This window comes from Rhamphochromis sp. 'chilingali' (assembly GCF_963969265.1).
Source record: "Rhamphochromis sp. 'chilingali' genome assembly, chromosome: 18".
Taxonomy (NCBI): Eukaryota; Metazoa; Chordata; class Actinopteri; order Cichliformes; family Cichlidae; genus Rhamphochromis; species Rhamphochromis sp. 'chilingali'.
In genome coordinates, this window is record NC_137945.1 from 2,888,596 (window position 1) to 2,909,578 (window position 20,983).

The 20,983-nt window shown below is 41.4% G+C and overlaps 1 protein-coding gene and 1 long non-coding RNA gene across 5 annotated transcripts in view; both read left to right on the plus strand.

Annotated features, from left to right (window-relative positions):
• Positions 1 to 6,065: 6,065 nt before the first annotated feature.
• LOC308385563 (uncharacterized protein) lies at positions 6,066 to 16,006 on the plus strand. Of its 4 annotated transcripts, XM_080864555.1 has the most exons (5): positions 6,066 to 6,166; positions 7,624 to 7,718; positions 10,019 to 10,948; positions 11,781 to 11,952; positions 14,978 to 16,006. In XM_080864555.1, exons 2-4 carry the CDS (start codon positions 7,701 to 7,703, stop codon positions 11,946 to 11,948), a joined length of 1,116 nt encoding a protein of 371 aa, XP_080720681.1. In that variant the 5' UTR covers positions 6,066 to 6,166; positions 7,624 to 7,700; the 3' UTR covers positions 11,949 to 11,952; positions 14,978 to 16,006. The 4 variants fall into 4 exon arrangements, with proteins under 4 accessions (XP_080720681.1, XP_080720680.1, XP_080720678.1 ...); XM_080864554.1 differs by having other exon boundaries at positions 11,781 to 16,006; XM_080864552.1 differs by lacking the exon at positions 11,781 to 11,952.
• Positions 16,007 to 16,526: 520 nt separating this feature from the next.
• Positions 16,527 to 20,983, plus strand: part of LOC308385595 — a 196,520-nt gene continuing 192,063 nt past the window's right edge. Inside the window, exons 1-2 of the long non-coding RNA XR_013969584.1 lie at positions 16,527 to 16,741; positions 17,034 to 17,156. This is a non-coding gene — a long non-coding RNA (uncharacterized lncRNA). The remainder of the gene's footprint in view (positions 16,742 to 17,033; positions 17,157 to 20,983) is intronic.

Genomic DNA, 20,983 nt, shown 5'->3' on the forward strand with positions numbered 1-20,983 from the left:
AATGTCTGAGAAGCGATTTCTCCGTCTAATGGATGTCCCAGTAATGACATCTAAACTAAATAAGTGCCTGGAGGTGTTTTAAAGATGACATAAGCCTGTTGTGCAAGTTCTCAAAGTGAAAAAAAGGATTTGGGGTCATGAGAGTAATAACGACATGTTTTTCTTCTTTTCTTGTCTGTTAGTGTAATAAATGTGGTGAATATAGGGATTGAACCAGCTAAGATAATTCTTCCTGCATTTTCCCACACAGCAACATCCTTGCTGTTGGTCCAGCCAGAACATGTGCATGGGCAAAGCTTAACTAAGGTGAACTCTGAATCTGCACTTGAACATCGCACCAAAACACACCTAAATTTGTGTCGTCGGTGGACTTGAAAATGGCACATTTCAGTTTTGATGCTGTAAAACAAAGACAGGGAGCTGTAAGAAGCTGCTGAGCTCCACAGAGCAGCTCACGGGTCTCCATATTTAACACTAGAAGCATCATCTTTGACATTAGCGTCACTTTTAAACTCTATTAACGGAAAATCATATTTAGTTTTTTTTTTTCTACAGCCATTTTCTCTTCTTCATCGTTGTTCACTGTGACTTTGCCTCTCTGCACTTGTTAGGATCAAAGCGCGACACCAGGCAAACACACTGCGTTATGAATACACACACACGCGCACACTCAGTATATGCAGGACAGTTGCCGATGCAGCATGAAGGAGCCAATCCTGTGATGTCATACGCTTCTTAGTCGTAAAACACACAAAGAGAGTGTGCGGCGCCGTATACTCTGTGGAAGGAAACGTCCTTTAACCCTCCAACTGTCATCTTGCCCTCCCCCCCCCACTCCCCTCCTCTGTCCTTCACATCTTTTGTAATAAGTGTTGGGGGTCCCACGGGAGACATGCAGTGTGTGTCCTCCATTGGCATGGCAGCGAGGTGTTGATGAGGTCCCGCGATGGCAGACGGGGGGAAGAGTGTGTTCCCCGACCTCAGTCTCCTGAGGGGTATCTCTCTCTCTCTCTCTCTCTCTCTCTCTCTCACACACACACACACACACACACACACACACACACACACACACACACACACACACACACACACACACACACTCACTCTCTCTCTCTATTTAAAGCTGAACTCATTGATTTATCATTCAGCTGTAATTTGGTTTTATTTTTGAAGCTTTATTTGTACCTCATGTTGAAGAGCCAACAATTCGTGCAGATTGTCTAAATAATAACCACATTTTTTTTGTTACAATGTCAGAACAAACATCAGCACATGCCAGAGCTCTTGCTACATGACAGGATTATGGTGCAACCTTCCACAAGGCAGGAAATCTAAAGTGTCCCCGGAGACCGTGGGAGTGTCCTGTGTGGACCTCGATGCTGTGCACTTGGTTTGTTTTTGTTGTTTTACTTGCTTTTTAGGATTAGCAAAGGATTCTGCTTTGTTCTGTCTCACAGTGAAAAGTGTCAGGTTGGGTGTGACATCTCCTTCACACTGATATCAAAGCCTGGATCATGACAGTCAACCACAAAAGCACACATTTAGGGTAACAGAGACATGCGTGAACTTCACTATTATTTGATGCATCAGGACTGAGAACAGCACAAAATTCAAATAAACATGATGAAGAAAGCATCTGCATTCAGCAGGTGCTGTAAAGACAGCTGTAATATATCTCTGAGAAGCACAACTGGGGCAAAAATACAGTACAATGAACAACAGCAGTGATCGACCAAGCTACAGCAAGCCTGTGAAAAACCTGGTGGGAAAAACACACAGAGACAGAAAGCTCTGAGAACAGCATGATTCCCAGAGGGACTGAAAGGTAACAAGTATGTTTCCTTCTTAGAAAAATGGTTACCATTGATACCAGATCAGCTGGATCCCTGGATACCCCCGGAGATCAGAGAGTGCACCACATGCCTGGAAGGAAACCTCAAGAGGATCTTGTCACTGAATCCCTCAGCTACAAGAACACCGTCCAGGTGTTTGTTGCTATGTGGAAAACAAGGAAGGTTGTAAACAGCAACTCATGAACCATTTGTGTCTTTGACGGGAGCTCAAATGTGGCTACAACCAGACTGTCTAATACAGTCGGTCCCACATTTATTTAAAAAAAAAAAAAAGTCTTCTGCTGCTGCCGCCCAAAGTTTAATGAGAAATCAAACTGAGCTTTCCTTCTTTATTTGTGTTTTCTCCTTGCTGAGGTCGATTCTCCACTGCCAGCTTTCCTCCTGCAGTGCAGCAGTGCCACTGCAAATATTTAAGAATGAGTGAAATATGATTCGTGTACAATGAAAGATATATCAGGACATCGTCAGCATAGAAGTAGATGACAATATTATGTTTTCTTAAATATAGACGAAAGCGGATCTATACAGAATTGAGCCACAAGTTAAGCTAACAGTGTTAGAAGAATGGTTACCAATGCTGGCAGATAAATGACCTGTTAGGTAAGATTTCATCCAGTTAAGGCAGAACCACAAACACCCGTACATTTCTCAAATTGAATTCAAGGGAATGATGTCTGATTTAAATGAGTTGGCTTTAAATTATCAAGGACACCAAGGCTGAAAGTGAAACAGGCTCAAAGTGCAACACTGAAGGTAGATAAAGTGGGTGGATCATTATTGAATAATGTCAAATTTACACAGTGCAGCCCGCCTACATTTCTCCTCGAGAAGTTAATTTCATTAAAAATACTTTGGTTATTTAAGCTCAAAATTGCTTTATGAAGCAGAGGCAAACCCGGCTTTATGAAGCGCATCAGTAAAGCAACATTTGGGGAAATTCACCTGTGCAGCACTGAAGCCCAGATATGGATAGTCTGGCTACAGCAGATACTGTGGCTCTGTGCAAACATTTCTCCTGTAAAGATCATTAAAACAAACGATGTTTTGGGACCTTTTCAGGTCTTTGGAGACCTGATGGTGCCAAACATGCTCATCTCAGAATCATAGCAGCTTCCCATTTGCTACATCCAATTTGTTTTGATGATTTTTATATTTCACAACTCTGAACACCTTTTACCATCCAAAGACCCCGTTGAATCAGAAGATCAATCCCTGTCACGTGTTTCACGGTCCAGGTGTAAAACAATGAGGGGCAGAGCTGTCACTATCAGATCAGCTTCGTCATCACAACAAGACAGAGCTGATGTGTGCTGCCCAGTCAGAGACAGACGGCCTACTTCCCCCTCTCCAAAGAAAAGCAAACCATAGAGGACAGAAGAGAAAGGAAAAGATGAAAAGAAAGAAAGAACGAAAGAGAGAAAGAGTTGAATGTCAAGCCCACACTAATTGTTTCTATTTTAAAGAACTGAGCTGCTTTCAGACTGATTTAAGGAAGTTGGTGCAAAAGTGACCTAAAAACAAAGCAAGGAGCCAGCTGACGCTCACTGATAACACGCACAGACAGAGAGAGAGAGATCGTACACACAGACGCACACTCACACACTTACAGACACACAGACACAACGATAACATTCACACACATATCGTGATGTAATTAAATGTAAATTCTGATTGTCTTTTGCATCAGTCGACCCGTCCTGATCTTCAGAAAATTATCAGCTTCAATAAACACGCAGATAATAAAGGAAAGGGAAAGAAAGGAAGGAGGAGAAAGGAAAAAAGCTGAAGAAAAGGAGAGAGACGAGGAGGCAGAACAGTGAAAGGCAAAAAGGAAAAAGAAAAAAAGGTGCTTTTGTTTGCAAAAAGCTGCAGCTGTATCGGCCTTTCTGCAGATTTACACTGCCTCCTGCAGGAGGACAAAGACACTGCAGGACTGACACCAACAAAAAGTGGAATAATAAAGAAATATTTTATAAATGAAATTAAAATAAGAACATCTGAACCACTTACACTCAGTGTAGACTAGAGTATATGTTGAAACGCAGCTGACCCTTAAACTTCTAAAAAAAAAATGTTACCAAGAGGACTAAAACACAAAGAGTGAATCTGACTTCAAGTTTTCAAACATGCAGAGATCCTGTGGCAAATGAGAGGGACTGTTTATTCATGCTAAGCCCGAAGGTTCCCTCTGCTTATATGTAAAACACAGCTTTCTTATATTATATTATATTATAAAATTATTTGTTATTATAAATAAATATTATATAATATTATAAAAAAATATTAGAACCTGAATTTTTCTGAAGTGTAAACATAAAACCATAAAAGAAAGGTGGAGATAAAGGAGACCGCTCTGCTGCCCATAAAGCTTACTTTAGGTTCCTCTTCAGTCACTTTCTCTTCTGGAGTTTGTTAAAAGAAACAACAGAGGAGGAGAGTTAATAAATGAGCTTGATATTCCTTCCATGGGGCCACACTGCCACTTGCTGGACGGTAGAGGAACTGCAAGAGGAGAGGACACTACAAAACTGCCTGACTGAATGCATTGCTGATCACTGCTTCACATTAAGAAATCATTTTAAGAACCTGATATTTGAAAAACAATAATTTGGTGTCATCTAACCTTTTTATGAAAACACAGTACAGTAATATGGATGGATTTATGGCTCAATTTAATCTAAGCTGATGGTCCACTCACAGGTCGGCACCTCTCATCAGTCTGTCCCCAGTCCTGCTCAATACATGTTGTTTAGATGCGCGTGAGAAAAAAAAACTGAGCTTTTATCAGCTTCAGAGGGCGATTGTGGCTCAAGAGTTGGGCGTTCGCCTTGTAATCGGAAGGTTGCCGGTTCGAGCCCCGGCTTGGACAGTCTCGGTCGTTGTGTCCTTGGGCGAGACACTTCACCCGTTGCCTACTGGTGGTGGTCAGAGGGCCCGGTGGCGCCAGTGTCCGGCAGCCTCGCCTCTGTCAGTGCGCCCCAGGGTGGCTGTGGCTACAATGTAGCTTCATCACCAGTGTGTGAATGTGTGTGTGAATGGGTGGATGACAGGATGTGTAAAGCGCTTTGGGGTCCTTAGGGACTAGTAAAGCGCTATATAAATACAGGCCATTTACCATTTCTTTGTCTCTAGTAATGATTGAGGGAAACCAAACACAAAATACATCCAGCTTTTATTAGTTTTTATAGAGCTGATCTAACGTCACGCCAGAACTGGCTAATAAGGATTTTAACTTGGCAACCGGGACATCTCTGTCTGTAGAAGAGGTACAATAAATAGCAAAGTGTTCATTGCCTCCAGGACTGATCAATAAAAATATATTCAATATTTTTGGCAGACACACTGCAGTGAAGGAAGCCAGAGGAGAATCTTTAATGTAAATCAGTACTACACCACCTGTCATAGCGGTCCACAGTTAGGGCCAAAATCTGAGATCGGTTCAGTCCAAGATAGAAATGTCTGGGCAGCATTCATGCTCCGTTATGTGCAGGTAGTCTAGTTTTGTGATGCTTTGTTTTTCAAATCATTCAGTGTGTGAGCTTAGTCTGGTTCTTGGAGAGATGTCACTGTTTCTGTTATCTGTGATCAGTGTGACCAAATCAGGCTCTAATCCTGATGTCATCAGAAGACAGACATATCTGTGAAGGACTGAGGTTTATTGCCTTCAACATTTCTGAGCCTTGACAGTTTGGGTCCATCTGCTGAAAAAGAAAATGAAGTTTGTCTATGTCTATGAAACTGAATCAGAGAGAACAACATCAATACAGCCATGGATCCTCTCTGACATCACAGCAGGCTTTACTGACAAGAAGACCAAGGATAGCGTGTCTGTTTGCAAACAGTTATACAAATGCATGAAAGAGTCCAGTGAATCAAATCGGAGGATCATTTATTGTAGCAGAGAAAAGGCCACAAAGGATCTCCGGTGTCAGGGTTTAGAAATCCAGAGCTTAATGATGCAGAAACTGAAGGGAAACAGCGAGGGGAAGAAGTTGTTTTTGCAGGATTCACAGGAAAACATGAGAGCTGAGTCTCGTGAGTAGACACACTGATTAAACAAGTCACCGATCATAACAGAGAAGCTCGGCAGCAAACTGTGATCCATGCTGTGAATCCACCGAGCATTTTCTGACGCTGGAGGAAGCAAACTTATTCAAAATCGACGTTCAATATGGAGTCGTATTTCAGTTCCTCCACACCAGCAGGTGGCGGTAAACCACCTATTGATATTTGTCAACGCCAGAAAACAGGAGGAACGAGCGGTCCGGCTTCATCCAGCAGGAGTTTTCTCTCGTTTTGTGGCTCATCTAAAGGTAAGCACCGACCTAAATTTAGCCTGAGCTCAGTTAATCCCGAGTTTAGCTCCTGAAGAGGTCTTCTGCTGCTCTCCTCGGTGCTGCCGCTGTTCTGCATTATCTGCTGATGGTCAGACTGACGTGTGGGAGGTGCCCACAAAGCAGAACAATACAAATAATAATTAAAGAAAACACCGAATATTTCGTCTTTAAAATGCATTTCTTTGCTTTTCGTTTTTAACGCCACACAACAGTCCGCCGTCGCGCTGTTTTTCTCAGAAAAGTCTCTTTCGAGCCGCAAAGCTACAGCCCGATGTAGGTGTCCGCGCAGATGCCTGTTTAGAAATTAGCCAGTGTCCATAAACTGGTCGGTTCTTCCCAGTATTCTTGTTCTTCCCACACACGCGTTTATCATTTGACGATGGTCAGCTCCGCACCTAAAGAGACAGAACCCGGGGCCTGCTATCTGCACAGACCAGCTGGAGGTTTAAGAGGAGCTTGGTTACACTACTGTAGTGCCAAAAAGCGATTTCCAATGTTTCTGTGTGTTTTTATGTGCAATATCTTTACCTATGTTGTTAAATAGACTTCAGTGAACAGGGTTTACAAAGGGGTTCTATATAAATTTTTTAAATGACCTGTTTTTCAAGTATCTTTATAACTCTTTGTTGTTGTACTTGCATATCATTTATGAGGGATACATTTAGCATATGTTTCACATATGTCACATAACACACATAAGTAGTTATTGATAGCAGTTTAAATACAAGCAATCAGTTTTTGGCAAATACCGGAAATCAGAGTTTGGCAGACGATCATTTTTTGGCACAACGCAGCAACCGAGCACAAGCGGCAGGAGAGACGAGACAAAATAGAATACGTAACAGTGGTACAGAAACACACTTCTGTGCCCTTTTCCCCTCTGTAACCGTGGTGGAATACAATCGTTTTAAAAACCGAGGCACACCTGTGCTCAGGCTGAAGGTGGAGGGTGTTGGTTCCCCAGCCCTGCACTTTGGGGTCTGTTAGTCAGAAAGTGAAGCATCCAGTTGCTGGTCAGTATAGAGTTGATTGATGGTCAGCTTAGAGGAGAAGGTGGTATTCTAATGAGCTGTAATGAACAAATAGCATTCAGACATAAATGCTTCTTCCTATTTGAGTCCAGTGATGATGAGGGTGGGATCAAAATGGAGTAACTTTGTGACAAAGTTGGACAGCTTTTGTTCTAAAGGTTTGGAGAGAGTCTGTGTGTGTGTCTGCATTCACTTTGTTCCTCTAACAGAAAATCAATGTGCAGATGTTGATTCCTGCAGTGACTGTTGTTCTTCATCCTGTAGAAACCATCCTGCAGCTGCTGGAACAAATCACTCCTTTTAATGTTTTCTATTTAGAAGATAATTTTTATTTTCTCTGCTTCTTTTTGTCAGGGATCAAAATGATGTCCTAATCCTTAAAGTTCTGTTTTTGTGTCCCAGCAGGAGAAGAGTCTGACGGAGAAGCCGAGGAACATTTTTAGCCGTTAGGACTGAACTCAGTCGCTACAGAGGAAACAATGAGCTCGACACAAAACGTGAGAAAAATATCTCAGTATATCACAGTACTGTGCGCAAGTCTACAGCCTCATTTCTTCATATTTTGCTTCCAAGCACCCAGACATTCTTGTAGTTTTATTGTGATCTTGAGCATTTTGTGCAATATCTGAAAGCCATGTCCTTAAAACGTAAATTAAAACATAACAGAAAAGTGGTCCAATGCAGACTCCAGTGAGGAAAGCTAGGCGGTCACAAGTCTGCTACAACTATGCATTGTCATTTGAGATAAAGTTCAGCTGGAGGATGATTGAAGAACATTAGAATAGTTCCCAGTTAGATCAGAGCAATATTTTTCCCTGAAATTCTCATCCCTTATTACTAGGGACAGTCCAGTAGAGTCATTTCTTAGTCGACTAAACAAGGAAAAAATATTAGACTGACTAATCTAAAACTAAGAAACATTTAGATATTAAGTTAAATTTAAAAAAGTTTAAAGTCAAAAACTAATGACAAGCCATCGATCACATTCTTCAACAATAAATCCAGCAGTTTAACTGTGCCGCACCTCGCATCATTCATTATGACTATTACACATTATACTCCAGACAGACAACGACATACCAATGTTAGATATGATGTGAAAACACATTACTGCCAAAGATGTTCACGTATCACTAAAACACGACAAACTAATATCCGAAAAATGAATAAACTGAGACTGAAAAGTACAGCGCATTGTGCCACACGTTATGAATGATGGACCTGGTTTCAAAGTTTATGATGACCACTTTGATAAAAATTAAAATCTAAAATAACAAAACGATTAATACTCCTCCAGCTTATCGATTCAAACATGGAACCATTCCCAGGTTGGCCAGTAGGTGGCCTCCTCCCAGATGTGCCCAGCTGGAACACCTTTCAATGTGGAGGAGTCACGGCTCTACTCTGAACTGCTCCTGGATCACTGAACTCACACCCACCTTCTGGATAAAACTCATTTCTGCCGCTTGTATCTGTGATCTCATTCTGATAGTGTTAAAAAAAGGATGAGACTTAGATTAAACAGATTAGATTAAGTAGGGCTGCTCAATTAATCGAATTTTAATCTCGATTACGATCTGGGCTTACGAACTGAGCCGATTATTAGCCCCTCCCTCGTGCTTTACTGTCGCGCTGCTCCGTGTGGCAAATCGAGCGCACCTCTCTGCATTTCGAACACGTGTCACAACAATTAAGAGCAGCGGTCTCCAACCTTTTTTGCGCTACGGACCGGTTTATGCCCGACAATATTTTCATGGACCGGCCTTTAAGGTGTCGCGGATAAATACAACAAAATAAAACCAGTACTGGTACCGAAAAAAGAAGATTTATTCATAACACACGTGAACAGACCCAGGAAAACCGAGTAAACGATAAAATCGATAACAAAATAACGCTGAAAACCGATTAAAAACCCTGAAAACCATACATTTCACACCTGAGCCTCAACTCTCACGGCCCGGTACCAAACGACTCACGGACTGGAACCGGTCCGAGGCCCGGGGGTTGGGGACCGCTGATTAAGAGGACCCGAGGGAAGCTCGGAAAGCTAAGCAGAAGTTATTTGGAGAGGAGAGTGACTGCTGTTGGTTGAAAAGAGAGGTAAAAAACTTCAGTGGTGTGGAAACATTATGGGTAGGTGGAGTCAGACGTGGATCAAGTAGACACAGTGTGTAAACTTTGCTACGGTGTCGTAGCTGCACCACAGAGCAACACTGCAAAGTTCACTAAACATAGATGTTTACATTTTTCATTGATTTCTTATATTGCAAACATTTGCACTGTTATCAGTATTTGCACACTATTTTATATTATGTTTTGACAGTCTTTAAAGTCATTATTCAATACATTGTTATTGTTAAATAAATATCGTCAAATAATCGAGATCTCAATTTCAGTGAAAATAATCGTGATTATCATTTTTGCCATAATCGAGCAGCCCTAAGATTAAGTGACTAATAAGTCTGGTACCGAGTGGTGACGGCAGTCGGTACTCATTGCCCATATTGTAATTAGCATTGCTACCAAATGCACATTCTTGTTTCAGCATCAGGTGTACAAGGATCTATTATTAGAAACAGTCAGAAGGTTATCTTAGGTTGAATCAGTGACCTTTAACTGGCCGTCAGCATGAAAGGTTGTCTGTTTGTATGTGTTAGCCCTGCAGTAGATTAGTGGCGTTTCCACAATATAACCCTTAATTCTCCACCACAACCCTGTTGTTGATAATTGGCGGATGGATGGATGTTCCATAATTGCGTTTCACTCATTACCTCATTTTGTATCTCTGTCACTGCAGGACCAACATGGATCAGGAAGTCAGCGCTCTCAGGAGGCCGACAAACCTCACAGAAGAAAGGGAGAGAGAAAATACAGCTGTGATGAGTGTGGGAAGTCTTTCACACACATGAGTAGCCTAAAAAGACACCTTGTCTTCCACAGTGACATTAAACCATACAGCTGTGATCAGTGTGGGAAGAGTTTCACCCAGAAAAGCAGCTTGAGCATGCATAAATTCATCCACAGCATTAAACCATACAGGTGCGACGTGTGTGGAAGGTCTTATACTCGATCTGGACATTTAAAAAGTCATCAAGTCATCCACAGTGGAGTGAAACCATTCAAGTGTGACTTGTGTGGAAAGTCTTATACTCAAGCTGGACATTTAAAAAATCACAAAGTCATCCACAGTGGAGTGAAACCATTCAGGTGTGACTTGTGTGGAAAGTCTTTCACTGAGATGAAGAGCCTAAAACGACACGAAGTCTTCCACACCGGAGCTAAACCATTCAGCTGTGATCAGTGTGGGAAGTGTTTCACCCGCAAAGAAGGCTTGGAAAATCACAAGCTCATCCACAGCGGACTTAAACCATACAGCTGTGATCAGTGTGGCAGAGCTTTTACTTGCAGGAAAAATTTATGGATTCATCAAATTACCCACTCTGGAATAAAGCTATACAGCTGTGACGTTTGTGGAAAAACGTTTAGTCATCTGGGGAGCCGAAATAAACATCTGCGCATTCACACCGGGCAGGATGTGTGCTGCTGTGATCTGTGTGGCAAACGCTTTGTTACATACAGCAACTTACAAATCCACAAACTTACCCACACTGAGGAGAGACCTTATAAATGTGAGCTGTGTGATAAGGCTTACAAAGCTCCAAATTCCCTGAAAGTGCACCAGAAGAGTCACACCAGAAAGAGACTGTACAAGTGCAGTTACTGTGACGTAAGTTGTTGGGTTTTTTTTAATCTTGTTGTTTTAGGCTGGTTGTTTGGACGACCGCTCAGTAAACTGTATTATGTAATGCATGTAAATGCAGCACTGGGCAATTCGGACATTGTTGTTTTCACAGTCATTATAGAAATCAATGGTCGCTCATTCGTAGTGCTAAAGTTGATATTGCAGTATTTAAGGTTGTGTTGGTTTCAGTATTATTATTTCTGCTCAGGTGTATATACAATACACATTATTTAAGTATCATGAAATAAAGTTTAGGCCACAGTGTTATTTTAGATAAAGCGCTGCTGATAGGATTGTATGATTGTATGATTTGCAGTGTAATATCAGAACTGTTAAAGTATTTGGACTAATATGTTAGTGTTAGTGTAATATTGTAGTTGTATTAGATTGATATTCATCAGTATTGTTGGATTATTAGTATTATACTATTGTATTACTATTGTAGTAACTGATTGGACTTCAAGTATTTTGGTGGTAGTAAGTAAGTAAAAACTTTATTTATATAGCACCTTTCAAGATAAAAATCACAAAGTGCTTCACAGAAGCTAAAACCTAAAAATAAAAATCAACTAAAAGCAAGTTTAAAAAGATGGGTTTTTAGCTGTTTTTTAAAAGCGACCACTGAGTCCACAGATCTCAGGCTCAAAGGGAGAGAGTTCCACAATCTGGGGGCCACAGTTCCAAAAGCTTTGTCGCCTTTTGTTTTCAGCCTCGTGTGCTGGACAGCAAGCAAGCCCTGGTCACATGACCTCAGGGACCTGCTGGGAATGTATGGATGCAAAAGTTCACTTATATATGTTGGTGCTTGTCCATGCAGGGCCCTGAAAGTCAAGGTCAAAACCTTAAACTGGATCCTGAATTTAACGGGGAGCCAGTGCAGCTGAATCAGCAGGGGTGTGACATGGGAAAACTTGGAGGACTTGGTCAGAAGCTTTGCAGCAGCATTCTGAACAACTTGCAGACGATCCAAAGAGGCTTTACATAAACAAGTAAACAAAGAATTACAGTAGTCCAGACGAGATGAAACAAATGCATGAATGACAATTTCTAATTCGGAGCGCGATACAATGGGACTCAGCTTAGCAATGTTTCTCAAATGATAAAAACAGGAGCGAACCAAAGATTTTACATGGGCATCCAAAGTCAGAGCTGAGTCAATACTAACACCAAGGCTCCTGATAGACGGTTTTGCAAATGTAGCAAGTGGACCCAAGTTTTCCATAACACTAGGTACAAAAGTTTTAGGAGCACAAACAAGAACTTCAGTCTTCTCCTCATTTAGTTGAAGAAAGTTTCCAGCCATCCAACATCTAATGGAGTCTATGCACTTGTGCAAAATCTGTAGCTTGGAAACATCATGGGGCTTAAAGGAGATATATACCTGAATATCATCTGCATAGCAGTGATACGAAATGTCCTTAAAAGTGCTCAATAAGTGTTGAAGAGGAAGTAAATACAGTAAGAACAATAAAGGCCCCAAAACTGAACCTTGTGGCACACCATAGGCAAGAAAAGTAGAAGAGGAACTGTACTTAGAGGTAGCCACAGAAAAGGATCGTTCATGCAAATAGGATTCAAACCAGTCCAAAGCAGCCCCTGATATACCCACCCAGTCTCTCAGCCTATCTAGCAGAATATGATGGTCCACAGTATCAAAGGCGGAGGTCAGGTCCAACATCAACAGAACGGAGCATTCTCCTGCATCACATCTCATTAAAATGTCGTTGGAGACTCTAAGAAGTGTAGTTTCAGTAGAGTGAGCTCTACGAAAGCCAGATTCGAATTTATCCAGAATGCTGTATTCATCTAGAACAGCTATAAGCTGCTTAGCCACAACCTTTTCTAAAATCTTAGAAATGAACGGTAATTTTGAAATCGGTCTGTAGCTACTGAGAAGAGAAGCATCAAGCTTAGGTTTTTTTAACAGTGGGTGAATAACAGCATTCTTACAATAAACAGGGACCTGACCAGAAACCAGTGAGGTATTAATAATTGTGAGCACACAGGGACCAATAGACTGAAAGACATTTTTAAACAAAGATCCAGGTAAAATATCAAGAGAGCAGGAGGATGCTTTCATTGAATTAACCAACTTGACCAGCTCAGGTAAGGACACAGGTAAAAATCTTTCTAAAATTACAGGCCTAGCTTGAGTTGGAGCAGACAAGAGAGACACAGAAGGAGAGATACTGTTCCTAGTATTGAAGCACTGGCGTGGCAGGACTGTAAATTACATTAGTACTGTGTTGCAGTGATATTTGGTGGTAGTACGGTACAGTGGTACTGTAGTAGTGTTGTGGTATTATTGTAATATTATGTGCAGGTACTACAGGGAGTGCAGAATTATTAGGCAAGTTGTATTTTTGAGGAATAATGTTATTATTGAACAACAACCATGTTCTCAATGAACCCAAAAAACTCATTAATATCAAAGCTGAATGTTTTTGGAAGTAGTTTTTAGTTTGTTTTTAGTTTTAGCTATTTTAGGGGGATATCTGTGTGTGCAGGTGACTATTACTGTGCATAATTATTAGGCAACTTAACAAAAAACAAATATATACCCATTTCAATAATTTATTTTTACCAGTGAAACCAATATAACATCTCCACATTCACAAATATACATTTCTGACATTCAAAAACAAAACAAAAACAAATCAGCGACCAATATAGCCACCTTTCTTTGCAAGGACACTCAAAAGCCTGCCATCCATGGATTCTGTCAGTGTTTTGATCTGTTCACCATCAACATTGCGTGCAGCAGCAACCACACCCTCCCAGACACTGTTCAGAGAGGTGTACTGTTTTCCCTCCTTGTAAATCTCACATTTGATGATGGACCACAGGTTCTCAATGGGGTTCAGATCAGGTGAACAAGGAGGCCATGTCATTAGTTTTCTTCTTTTATACCCTTTCTTGCCAGCCACGCTGTGGAGTACTTGGACGCGTGTGATGGAGCATTGTCCTGCATGAAAATCATGTTTTTCTTGAAGGATGCAGACTTCTTCCTGTACCACTGCTTGAAGAAGGTGTCTTCCAGAAACTGGCAGTAGGACTGGGAGTTGAGCTTGACTCCATCCTCAACCCGAAAAGGCCCCACAAGCTCATCTTTGATGATACCAGCCCAAACCAGTACTCCACCTCCACCTTGCTGGCGTCTGAGTCGGACTGGAGCTCTCTGCCCTTTACCAATCCAGCCACGGGCCCATCCATCTGGCCCATCAAGACTCACTCTCATTTCATCAGTCCATAAAACCTTAGAAAAACCAGTCTTGAGATATTTCTTGGCCCAGTCTTGACGTTTCAGCTTGTGTGTCTTGTTCAGTGGTGGTCGTCTTTCAGCCTTTCTTACCTTGGCCATGTCTCTGAGTATTGCACACCTTGTGCTTTTGGGCACTCCAGTGATGTTGCAGCTCTGAAATATGGCCAAACTGGTGGCAAGTGGCATCTTGGCAGCTGCACGCTTGACTTTTCTCAGTTCATGGGCAGTTATTTTGCTCCTTGGTTTTTCCACACGCTTCTTGCGACCCTGTTGACTATTTTGAATGAAACGCTTGATTGTTCGATGATCACGCTTCAGAAGCTTTGCAATTTTGAGACTGCTGCATCCCTCTGCAAGATATCTCACTATTTTTGACTTTTCTGAGCCTGTCAAGTCCTTCTTTTGACCCATTTTGCCAAAGGAAAGGAAGTTGCCTAATAATTATGCACACCTGATATAGGGTGTTGATGTCATTAGACCACACCCCTTCTCATTACAGAGATGCACATCACCTAATATGCTTAATTGGTAGTAGGCTTTCGAGCCTATACAGCTTGGAGTTAGACAACATGCATGAAGAGGATGATGTGGACAAAATACTCATTTGCCTAATAATTCTGCACTCCCTATATAGTATTAAATTAGTGTTGTTACAGTGTTGTGGGACAGAGATGCTTTTCATTTTAGGCGACGTTCAGGATACAAATGTTGAGGGATTCCCTGACTTACACTGTCTTTGTGTCTTTGTTTAGAGGCAGAGCGACACAGATGGATCCAGTTCTCAGCCCTGTTGTCACTGTGGTGCTGTGAAACCGTTTTGTTGTGACCTTTGTGGAAAAGCTTACAAGAAGAAAAAAGGCCTGATATGGCATCAGCGTAGACACACTGGACAAAGACTGAACTACTGCAAACAGTGTGGGAAAGGCTTCCCCACTCCAAGTGCATTAAAGCAACATGAACTCTTCCACAATGGTGTGAGAGAGCACGTTTGTGACCAGTGTGGGTCATCCTTCATCACTACAGGTGACCTTAAAGTGCATAAACGCGTCCACACAGGAGAGAAACCATACAAATGCAGCCACTGTAACAAAAGCTTCTCACACTCAAGTAATCGTAACATTCACGAACGTGAACATGAGGAAGACAACTACATGGTTTATCAGCATGATCTTGCAGAACTGAAATCACTGGATCACAATGACTCTGAAGAGACAGAAAGATCCTCTTCTGGTTTCAGGGTTGGACTTAAAAACCTTGAGATCAGGCTCCACAGAGTTCAGATGGAGTCTCCTGTAAAGAGTGTCAGCTGATGTCACACTTGGATCTGATGAGCTAGCTCTGAACCCTGAATCTTAAATTAAATTTCAGCTGAAAACGGCATATCCAGAAGAACAGAATATACTCAATGATTGAGCATGCATCCAGACACTACTGTCTGTACTTTATTCTATTTCTGTTGCTTGTGGGTCTCAGTGAAGATGTCCACGAATGCCTCATGTTCACCAAACTAACTAATACTAAAACTAAGGATATTTCCTCTGTATTGTTATTGTTATTAAGTGCTCTATGGCAGAGAAGAGGGCTCCACTGAGGGCGGTGAAGGCTTCCCAGAGCGTCGTTGGCAGCAGCGTCCCCGCCACAGCAGACACGCACACCGACTGTTCTTCCTACACTGTAAACATGCTTCTTCTTATACTGTAAATACTCTATGTGGAAGTTGAGTGCAGAGCTCACTCGATGTAAATGCATGTGCTGGAATGACAATAAACACCTTAAACCCATGAATGTGCCTCTGTCTGCTCTGACACTCTTCAGTAAGCAGTGTTTTGCACGAGTGGAACGTTTGATTCCAGCTGGAGACACGAATCCTTTCACGCAGAACAACTTTAGTGTTACACTAATATTTTTTTTCTAAAGATCAATGCTCATAAAAAAACTAAATTTAAATAATCAAATTAAGTTTAACCTCCTAAGACCCGAACTCTTCAATGGCATGTATTTTTGATTTCTCTTTAATATTGGGGCTGATTGGAACCCGATGAATGTAAAAACAAAGAATCACCAGATTGACTTTTTTTTTTTTACCTGATTTTTGTTTCTAAGAAAAATCAGAGCCACATTCATTAAAATTTTTTGATAAAAACAGTGGCAGTATGTCCTCGTAAGTGGATATCAGGCCCTTGTAGAGCAAAATTTAGTATTTTGACCCAAAATTTGATGTCCACATATGTGGACAGGAGGGCCTAGGTAGGAGGTTAATGTTCACTGTATTTCGGTTTAGTTCTGTTCCTGCATTGCAGAATGAGCAGCTTCTCACAAACATTTAATCTCACTTCATAGCTGTTCTGTTCAAATGACAGCCTCATTAATGAGGTGACAGCTCACCCGGTGGTTCTCCACTCTTATATGACCTGTACAGTGGACTTTCGGAGAACCCAGTCTGTCCCGTGCACATCAGCCACGATGTAGGACAGGAGAGAGGATCAACAGTGCTGATCTACCTGTACAGGTACAAGGTCAGGAAATATCTCTGCAGAGTTCTCACATCCCGGATATAAACTGCTTAAACTTGGGTGTTTTTTGCACGCAGAAGAGCATAGCAACAGGATCTAATTCAAACTTGATTTTCTACCTGGGATGTACGCTTTGTAGTCCATCTTCAGAACTTTGTAGTTTTCACACAGCAGCTTAACATTATTAATCGGTCTGACTCTCTGAGCACTGACTTTTCATTTCCTAACTCCTGTGTTATTGCAGGGTTTACCTTACAATATAAAGCGCCACTTTGACATCTTTGCTTCTTTCCAGGTGATTAACTGCGATTTTCTACCATGAACCACGTGGGTCTCTGCTCCCTGATCTGTTTCCTGTGTTTGGAAAGAGTTGCAGCTTCATCGCGGAGTTTCTCTCGGTTTGTGGGCTCATCTAAAGGTAAGCACCGAGCTAACTTTACTGTGAGTTCAGTTCATGTTGAGTTTAGCTCCTGAATGAGGTCTTCTGCTGCTCTCCTCGGTGTCTGTTCACAGTTTATTGTGAACACGTTGAGAGAAGAGTGAGAGAGTGTTTGGAGAAAAACACCAACTAACCATTAGCTCAGCATGCTGGGAGAAGTTGGAGCAGAAAAGTCTTTATCAGGGTTACAATAAGCTTCCAGCTGCTGTGGATGAACAAATGAATCTATAAATGTTTTGTAAGGTGAGTTTATTGTATCCTTGAATCAACAATAGTCAGTTTGAGATGCTGTTTACAGGCATGTGGGTTTCACGTGAGGAGAACAAAGGCAAACTTTATATAACACCGCTCCACATCTGTCTCTGCTTAAACAGCTGCAGCCAGTTTCCTTCATCATATTGAGCAGCCAGACAACACGAAAATATACTCCTAATGAGCACTCTGGTTGTTCATGTGAAAAGCCGATTCTGAATTCACAGTTGTGATCAGAAGTTCACATCCACTCATCATGAGCACGAGTTTCATGGTAGTTTTGGGCTCTGACTTCTTTAACTGTTCTTTTTGTAGAATGGACTGTACAGCAGATATCTTTAATGAACAAACAAGAATCCATGTATTTTGTATTTCCTCTAGTTGACACAGATTCAAAAGTATGCGTATGGCCTCAGATATACACATATATCTAGTATTTGATTTAATGTCTGTTAGCAAGTTGCACTTCGACCAGATGTTTTTGGTAGCCATCACTAACTCTTGGCTGGATATTTGACTACTGTGGGAAATTTCCTGGTGACACGTTTTCAACAATTACATTATAAAATGAAGTAGGATCTCTTCCTCTCTTTTTATAGTCTGGTAACCATTCCTCTGATCACATGTCTGAGTCAAGTCAACAGTCCTCACCTGTTTGTGCAAAAGAAGAGTGAGATGCCTCACCTTTCTTTGAGCGTGCTCAGTGGTTGACTTTATTAAGCACCGATAATCAAACGGCAGATATTGCTGAGTGGGATGGGAAAGTTTGGCTATGTTGTACACCCTTGTGGTCATTTAAAACATTAACACGGACATTCTTTGTTTTTTTGAATGAAAATTCATCTTTTTAATGCTTATTTATTTATTTGTCAAATTTAATGTCAGAGCTTCTAATAAGCTGCAAGAATGCTGTGTGAGTGGAGAACAGCCAGGTGTCCCCGTCTGATAAACCTCCATCAGTGCCACTGAAAACAGTCACTTTGACTGTAAACATGTTTCCATTTCTCACTTCACTCTTTTGGCATTTAAGTTTTTTATTGATTTTGCAACATATACTTAAACCTGTATAAGAGGGGGAAAACCCCCCCAAAAAACAGAAAAAAACACCCACAAGAAAACTGCTGTTGTACACCTCTGCCCTTACAAGTCTAAAAGAAAGAAAAGAGTAACTAACAATGGGTTCCAAGAGAAGAAACACAGAAATGGGCAAATAAAATTGACCGTTAGGTAACATTTGGACCGGTGGTCACAGTTAATAGTCCTTCAAATTACAATAATACGGTCAAAATCCTGTTTGCTTCAAATAGCTCCAAAAGTAGTCCCAATGTTCATCTTTGACTTCTGTGTCATTTTTAAGTTTATTCAGCATGGACTCATAGGAAGCAGTCTCAGTTCAGGACATACTGCAGTCTTCCAGTGCCTAAGGATAATCCTCGATGCAGTTACCAGTCCAACCATAACAACCGTAAAAATATTATTGAGAGTTCTTGGAATATGAGAACGGTCTCCTAACAAGCACAATTCAGGAGTCAAGGGCACTTCTGATCCTGAACAACCTTCTAAGAGTGTGATGACTTCCTTCCAAAAAGGAGCTATAAAGGAACATTCCCAAAAACAATGTAGGAAAGTCCCCGCCTCAATTGTACATTTCCAACAGAGATAGTCAGGCATAAGCTTCATACGATGTAATCTTGTTGGAGTATGATAATATCTATGCAGAATTTAATAATGTATGCATTTGCTCATCGCCTCCTTAACATAAAGCCTATTTCCCGCCAAAATGCCCATCCATTTTTCGTTTGGAATTGGTGCATTTAAATCTTTCTGCCACAAAGTTTTAATGTTCGAACATTCCCCACTTCTATTATCGTTTACCAGCCTATAAAAACACGTTGCTGTGTGGTGCTCCTGAGGCATATTTATAAAATTTAGAACAAGATTTTCATGTCCCCTTCTGAACTTCGATGTCACACAATGTCTAATTTGCAAATATCTCCAGAAATTTTCCTTCCCTTCCAATTTGTATGTTTGAACAAGGTCTCTATAGGACATAAATTTTCCATCTTTAGATAAGTCGCTAATAACAATTATGCCATGAGACTGCCACAATTTCCAAAACACGTTTTTTTCCTATATGAATAGCTGGATTGTTCTAAAGAGATGAGTAAAACTGCACATGAGGTGATATTTTAAGAATTCTATGTATATTGAGCCAAACCTGGCTAGAATGAAACAAAATTGGGTTCAGTGAAGTGCAGCTTTGAGACAACATACCTTTTGGATCAAAAGGAGTATAAATCTCAGACTCTATACTTAGCCATTCCTGTCCAGCTTGATTTATTCCCCAGTAAATAACCAATTTTGCCATCTCGAATGAGACTGAATATAATCTTGGATCGGGTAAACTTAAACCACCCTTCTCCCTTCTCTCATATAATTTAAGCATATAATTTACTTAGCTTGATTCTTGCCCTTTTCCCATCCCACAGACACTGCTTAATTAAGTTCAATTCAATTCAATTTTATTTATATAGCGCCAAATCACAACAAAAGCCGCCTCAAGGTGCTTTATATTGTACAGTAGATCGCACAATAATAGATACAGAGAAAACCCAACAATCATATGACCCCCTATGAGCAAGCACTTTGGCGACAGTGGGAAGGAAAAACTCCCTTTTAACAGGAAGAAACCTCCGGCAGAACCAGGCTCAGGGAGGGGCGGGGCCATCTGCTGCAACCGGTTGGGGTGAGAGAAGGAAGACAGGATAAAGACATGCTGTGGAAGAGAGACAGAGATTAATAACAGATATGATTCAATGCAGAGAGGTCTATTAATACATAGTGAGTGAGAAAGGTGACTGGAAAGGAAAAACTCAATGCATCATGGGTAGGGATGGGTACCGGTGTCCGGTGCCGGTTCTGACATAAACGGTAGTAACCAGACCGAAAAGCAGTGCACATTTCGGTGCTTTTTTTTTCCTGAGCTGTGATACACTTTAGATTCTAGCCAATCATTTTACGTTTCCGAGGATAGTAGGCGGGGCCAGGTACGTACGTTCTGTTAGAGCAGAGCTACAGATTAAAAATGTCCAAGGCGAAGCGGTCAAAAGTCTGGCTGTACTTCATAGCAAAATATGCAAACTCAGCAGCCTGCAACAAGTGCTTTAAGCTGATACCGTGATACTGTCAAAGGAGGTAACACCTCAAATCCGATGAAACACCTGGCGACGCATAGCGTTTTTTTTAAAAGCCCAGAAATGCGCCGTATTTGATAGCTTGCTGCGAGACCTCATACCGAGCACATCTACTGCGGGTGGGTTGCCTGTTATGCAACATCCCCCAAAAACACGAAGAGGAGAGTCCTGGCCCCTAGCCCTGCCAGTGTAGCAGAAATGATGACGGATGATGGTGGCAGCAGCCGTTCTTCTCTGCGTGAGTAGCTAATTTACGTTGAGTAGGCTAACCACGTTATTACATTAATGCATGTAAGGTGAACTAGCAAACATCATCATAGCTACATGCGGCTGTCTTCTTGTTTGATGGCAGATACTCCC